Source organism: Pezoporus wallicus, unplaced genomic scaffold (assembly GCF_028554395.1).
Source record: "Pezoporus wallicus isolate ANWC-B61680 ecotype Strahan unplaced genomic scaffold, APGP_CSIRO_Pwel_v1 contig_5542, whole genome shotgun sequence".
NCBI lineage: Eukaryota > Metazoa > Chordata > Aves > Psittaciformes > Psittacidae > Pezoporus > Pezoporus wallicus.
Window position 1 is genome coordinate 3,817,238 of NW_026640165.1, and position 6,000 is coordinate 3,823,237.

The following is a 6,000-nucleotide window of genomic DNA, read 5'->3' on the forward strand; positions in this document are numbered from 1 at the left end:
AGGAATGATTCTGTTCCTTAGTAACAGTGGCAAATATGCCCACTCAAACAGAAGTGGACTTAGATGGTCAATGGATTACTCTGCCATTTATTTATATATTTGATTCTGATGAAAATTATTAATAATTTTGCTGTTAATCATAGAAGTACTAAACTAGTTCTTCACCAATAATCCTATTTCAGATTTAAGATGCACCTTAAATTTCATGTACTGTGGATATTGGAGATTTAGTCTTTACATGTTCAATGAAGAGCATAAGTTTGAATGGTTTGAGTTTTCCAGCCTTAAGCCTGGAGCACCTGATTTCTCCTTCTGTTGTGCTGTATATCCTGGGAGAAAAATAATGTGTTTTGTGTCATATTTTGTGGGTCATTTCCAGGCATACTTCTAAACCTGTACATTTATTTCAGAAAAAGTGGTTTGTTCCGTAAGGTAATGTAACTTCAGTACTCTGGAAAGTTAAATGTATCAAAATTAATAGTGACTGCTATTTTGCCTCCTTTTTTTAACCATTGAGCAGTGAGATGTTTGTAAGAATGGCTGCTATGTAGGAGGTTTTAAGAAAAGAAACTCGATTTTTGCAATAATTTTCTAATATGCATATCCAGCATTATTACCTTACAGTCAAAACTGAATATATAAGCAGCATTCATTCATTTACAGGAATTATCGGTGTTTCACACATGTACCAATATTTTCTAGTTTGAAAAACATGTATGATTGCCACAAAACCATGATTGCCACAAAACAGAAAAAATCAGTGTAGTGGACCAAATGTGTGACCAATGTAGACTCCTTTCTAATCTCATGCTGGAACAGTTTAGCTTCATTCACTAGCTGTTGAGTAGCTTCTGTACAGGCAACTGCTGGTTGCAGATTCTAGTAGGTGATGTCCTACAAAGTCCAAGTGCTGAGGTCTGCTAGAAGGTTCATGTCTGTCCAGTGCCTAGAGGATTGGTTTAGGCCAAATTTGTTTGAACAGTAGCCCAAAGGAAAACCAAAACACTGCTTGAGAACCATGAATCAGTTGTACCAGTTCACATCATAAGTCTGACCCAGCAAGTCTTGGCACTGCAAAGAGTAAAAGAGCCAATTTCACAAAACTCACTGAATTAACTGCTGTGTCTTAGAACTGATTGAAAGTTACTTTTGTAAGAGGAAGAAAAAAACCCACCTTTTGTGGAGGTAGGCATTTATCATCCCTCCACACAACCTTCCTACTCTGCAGTGCTAATTTATTAATTACAGTTATCAGCATAACTGTCAAATAAATAGATGGAAATAACACCTGTATAACAGTTTATTAAAAATGTGTTCTCTCAAGTGTAATAGAAGCATTCTCATGCTCTGTTATATTATATTATTCATAATTAAATATAGTACTGCACAACTCCTTTCTTGTCTCATATTGCAAGAACCAGAATAGCAAGACCATGAAACTGGTGAAGCCAAAATAATTAACATGCACAGACCAAGAAAAAAAAAAAAATTTCATTTTCATTTCTGCTCCCTGCTCTTTACTGTAACCACAGGATCTTTGCTAAATGCTCCTACAGCCTTCTTCCATGAAAGCAGATGCAGAGGAGGGAGAATGGGGGACAAGGAAAATAAGACCCTCATGAAGGTGAAGAATTTCACTGTGTAGTTATACATGATATTGTCATAGTTAGGGTTGGAAAGGACCTTAAGATCATCAAGTTCTAACCTGGGCAGGGACACCTCACACTACACCATGTCACCCAAGACTCCATCCAACCTGCCAGGGATGTTGCAGGATTCTGATTTATAGCAAGATAATGGTTGTGGGTTTAATTGCATTCCTGCTTACTTATTCCTGCTCTTTAGAATAAATCTTAATATATTCATGCAAAAAAAAAAAATGCACATGCTCACAAATATATGCACATATACAAATGTGCACAAATTATCTGCATTTTGCAGCAAAAATAGAGCACCTATGAGAGGCAGGCAAGCTTAACAACTATGCTTACTCCTAAGATTGCCTTATAACACCCATCATAAAATTCCACATTGTTTGTTGTAATGGAACTCATAAAAAAAAATGCCTTTTGCTGCTTTGCCACAGCTGAAATTTTAAGGAATTTTTTTTTTTTTTTTCTAGAGAGCTCAGACAGGAGATCTCCAGGGGATCTTTTTTTTTGGAAAGTTTAAAACGTGAACTTCATATTTGGCCTAGGGTGCCTTTTGCATCATGTTTGAGAGTTTGTGACCTTTAGGATCGCCATTTATTGAAGAAAAACAAAAAGTTTAACTTCCTAAGTTTGGTCAAATTGGGAATCTTATGAAACTGTCATGTGTATGAGCTCAGGAGATAGTTGGTGATAGTAGATTTTCCAAAGAGTGCTTTCACAGATGACAAGTTTCAGCATACAGATGATGATTTGAAGCTTTGTCCTGCTGAGGGTCATGGTGGATTTTAGTGCTGTCATCAGAACTGACCTTTAAGATCATCTAGTTCCAACACCCCATGTATGCCTTACAAAACCAGGAACCCACATTTTAGGGCCTTCTGAAATGAAATTCAAATCACCACTTAAAATTACTTCTGTTGATTAATTTTATCTGTATTGCTATATAATTAATGTTGAAAGAAATTGAACTGTTGTTTGCTGTGCTATATAAAAGGCATACCTAGAAAGCAGCAAACCAGAAGTCAGATATTCTTCGTGTTTGCATGTGAAAAGTCTAATTAGGGAAGAGAATTTTAGCACTTCTCAATTTAGTCGGCAACTCTGCTTTATATGTTGTTGTCTGCAGCTCTAACCCACCTCCTAAAGAGGTTCTAAAAATGTTCAAGGTATTGAAAATTAAAGATTTTTATAGCTCTTTAAAGAAGTATGGGTATTCCCCCCTTCTCCATACCTAGTACTGGCATACTGAAATGATATGGGCATCGGATGTTACAAACTGAAATTAGGTTGAACATCTTAAATGTGGAAGATACATGTGGAATTTTTAAAGAACTATACACAAAATGGTACATGAAAGCTTCTAGAGCTTGGTTGAAATTTGCAAGTGTGTAAGATGTATCCAGGTGCCCCATGATCGGGATACCAGTAGTGGTCTAAACATAGTAAAGTGCAGGTACATGGAATTTGCACACTTGGGCAGTATTGCTTTCTTTCATGAGTACTATTTATTTTTCTAACACTGGACGAAAACTACAGTTCAGTTACAATTAATAGGTGCTTTCTGAAGTGAAAGACCGAACAGCAAGTATTTCTATGAAAGTTACAGGAAAATCACTAAATGTAATGGGATCTCAGCTTTGTTTGGGATACTGAGGTGTGATTGCTTACAAATAATCATTGTATAAGTACCCCATTCCTATACACTAGTGTGTGAAAAAAATGTATTTTTTTTTTTGTTTTCTTTCCACCTAGGAATTGCTGATATTTTTGCAAAATTTGCCCACAGTACACTGGGGAAATGAAGAAATCAGTGTACTCCTAGCAGAGGCCTACAGACTGAAGTTTGCATTTGCAGATGCCCCCAATCATTACAAGAAATGAATATAAAGAACCAAAAATCGTGAAGACCAATGTGTTCTGCAGTATTATGGCATCTCTTCTGGTTGTGCTTTCAGCTCATTGCTCTTTCATTTGAATTAAGATGACCATTAAAATTGTGTTAAAATTTGCAGAATGAGAACAGAATACCAAAGAAATGGACAAAGCAGGATATTGAGCATAGAATGAACTTGAAAGTGAACTTTTTTGTTCAGCATGAAAAAAAGAATTCAGAGTCTGTCACATAATTTTCTTCCTTTTTTCCCTTTCTTTAATTGAAGTCTATCTAATTTATGTCGAACAATTTTTGTATATACCTAAGACTTAAAACTACTTACGGAATGATTTTGTCATTGCTTCAGCATCACCTGCCATGACTTTATCAGCCAGTTTTGGTCAGTAAAAGTTATTTCCTTTGAGTGGGAAAAAAAGAACTTTTCAGTGTTGTAAAGATCAAATGAGACATGAGACAGCAAGGCCTGGGTTTGGAGACCTGGTTATAAGTCAGAAGACACTGATATTCACACACCATCTGTTGTTTTCCCATGCAATTGGGTTAGAATAATAATGTAAGAGTAGAGAAGGTTGCACTGGAAATTGGTGGCATTTTTCTAAACATTACTCAGTCTTGCAGAGTGCTGTATAAGCTTTTTAGCCCTACAGAGGAGTTACTTAATGCTGAAGAGTCATCTGTAATACTAAAGTAAATCCCTCTCTATATATTTGAGAGTGTATTGAAAATATCAAATGAAATAGAAGACATGGTCTTTTTAAAGTAATTAAAGCTTTTCTTTTGAGGCCTTTCAGTTTTTCAGCTTGAAAGTTCACTTTTAAGAAACATAAGAAGAAGCATGGTTTACAAAGCAAGATACATTTTTATCTGTTGTTGCCTTATTCTCCATTTCTAGCATGTTAGAAAAGTAGTGTTTCTAAAGCTTATTTGTTAAATAATTGAATACCCTGTTTTCCTGATTATTCAGAGGAAGCGAGAAGATAGTTCCCAGTAACAACAGCAGTAACTGTATACTTGGAAGTCTTCTATGAATTTATAGCATAAAATTAGTGTTTCTTCACATTATCACGGGATACTGAATAATTTCTTAAAATCACATAATTTAAGTGTGCTATTTATTTTCAAGAAAACTTTTCAGATAAGATTTCTGATGTTGCTCTATTAGATGTAAATAACTGTTATTACTTTGTGCCTACCCTACACATACAGGTATTTAAGGGTGACAGCTGCAATAAGTAACATGGTGGAAGCTCAGAATTGTTATTCCTCATTTTGGTTCTCGAGTTGCACAGTGTTGCCTGAAAAATGTAGTGCAATTTTAAGTTTGGGAAATAAAAGATCTGTCAGAGGTTTTCTCTTATGACTGGTTTTTGGAAGATTATTTTCAAGTTCTTAAAAATATGTAGATACATATTTTGAAGAAAGCTTTCTAGATGTGTTATTTACATTAGTTTCTTTAGGGGCCTTAGTTCTTAGTTCTGGGCACTGACTTTATAAATAATTAGGTGTTTCAGGGTAAATAGACTAAAATACATTTTTACCAACACATGATGATGAGATGTGTATTTTCAAATTATATGAAAGCTTTGGTAGAAGAGAAAAAAAAAAAGAATTAATTCAAAAGCAGGAATGTTTGGTCACTTGGATGCATTTCTGTTCCACTGGTGTCAGCTGGGGGTTTCAGTTGCATTGGATATAAGATCAGGCCTCCTGGATTGCCGCATTTGTGCCTAGACTGTGTAGTGGATCCATGTGTCTTTAATGTCTGTATATTATTTTCTGTAACTTCAGTTTATGGTCTAATGTATTGAAATTTATCTTTATGTTTACAAAGAATGTCATATTGTGCCTAACAGAGTATCTACCAATAACAGAATAAAAGAAACCTGAAATTCATGACCATTTGTTTTAAACTTAGTATCTACAATCATTTGTTAATAGAAATGTGTATTACTGTAACAAGAAAAGACACACAGCATTAAATGTACAATGTTGTAAGAGTTTTCTATAGTTAACTTTTTTTTAATTAAGGCGTTATTTAGGTAGTTACATGTAACATGGAAAGTTGACCCAAAGTTGTCTGCTCTGTCAGATGCTCCTGCATAACATTTATGGGACTGGATATATAAAATGTTCTTTGTCGGGTCCACATAGTTGTCTGCCACTTCCTTCAAATTCAACAGGTACCTCTTACTTCCCTTGGAAGAAACTATTTACATTAGAGGTCACATTTACTACTATGTCTGTGTCAGAAGTTGAATATTGTACTTGAGCACATTGCTTTTTAAGGATATGGGAAGTTTCCTAGTATACTCACCATGCTTATTTATGTAGATCTAGAGTTTTCTGGAAAATAAAATATAGATCCATAAATAGCACTTATATATCTATACAGACGGGAATAGTACATAGAAGGCCAACGTTTATGCAAAAATTCAAATTTTCAGTACTGTAGAA

General features: G+C 34.9%; 1 protein-coding gene across 3 annotated transcripts in view; it reads left to right on the forward strand.

Moving 5' to 3' along the window:
• Positions 1-4,548, forward strand: part of TBC1D22A (TBC1 domain family member 22A) — a 169,922-nt gene extending 165,374 nt beyond the window's left edge. For all 3 annotated transcript variants that reach the window (XM_057417910.1, XM_057417911.1, XM_057417913.1), the window contains one exon: positions 3,405-4,548. In XM_057417910.1, coding sequence (XP_057273893.1) covers positions 3,405-3,533 — 129 coding nt within the window. In that variant the 3' untranslated portion in view covers positions 3,534-4,548. The remainder of the gene's footprint in view (positions 1-3,404) is intronic.
• Positions 4,549-6,000: the final 1,452 nt, after the last annotated feature.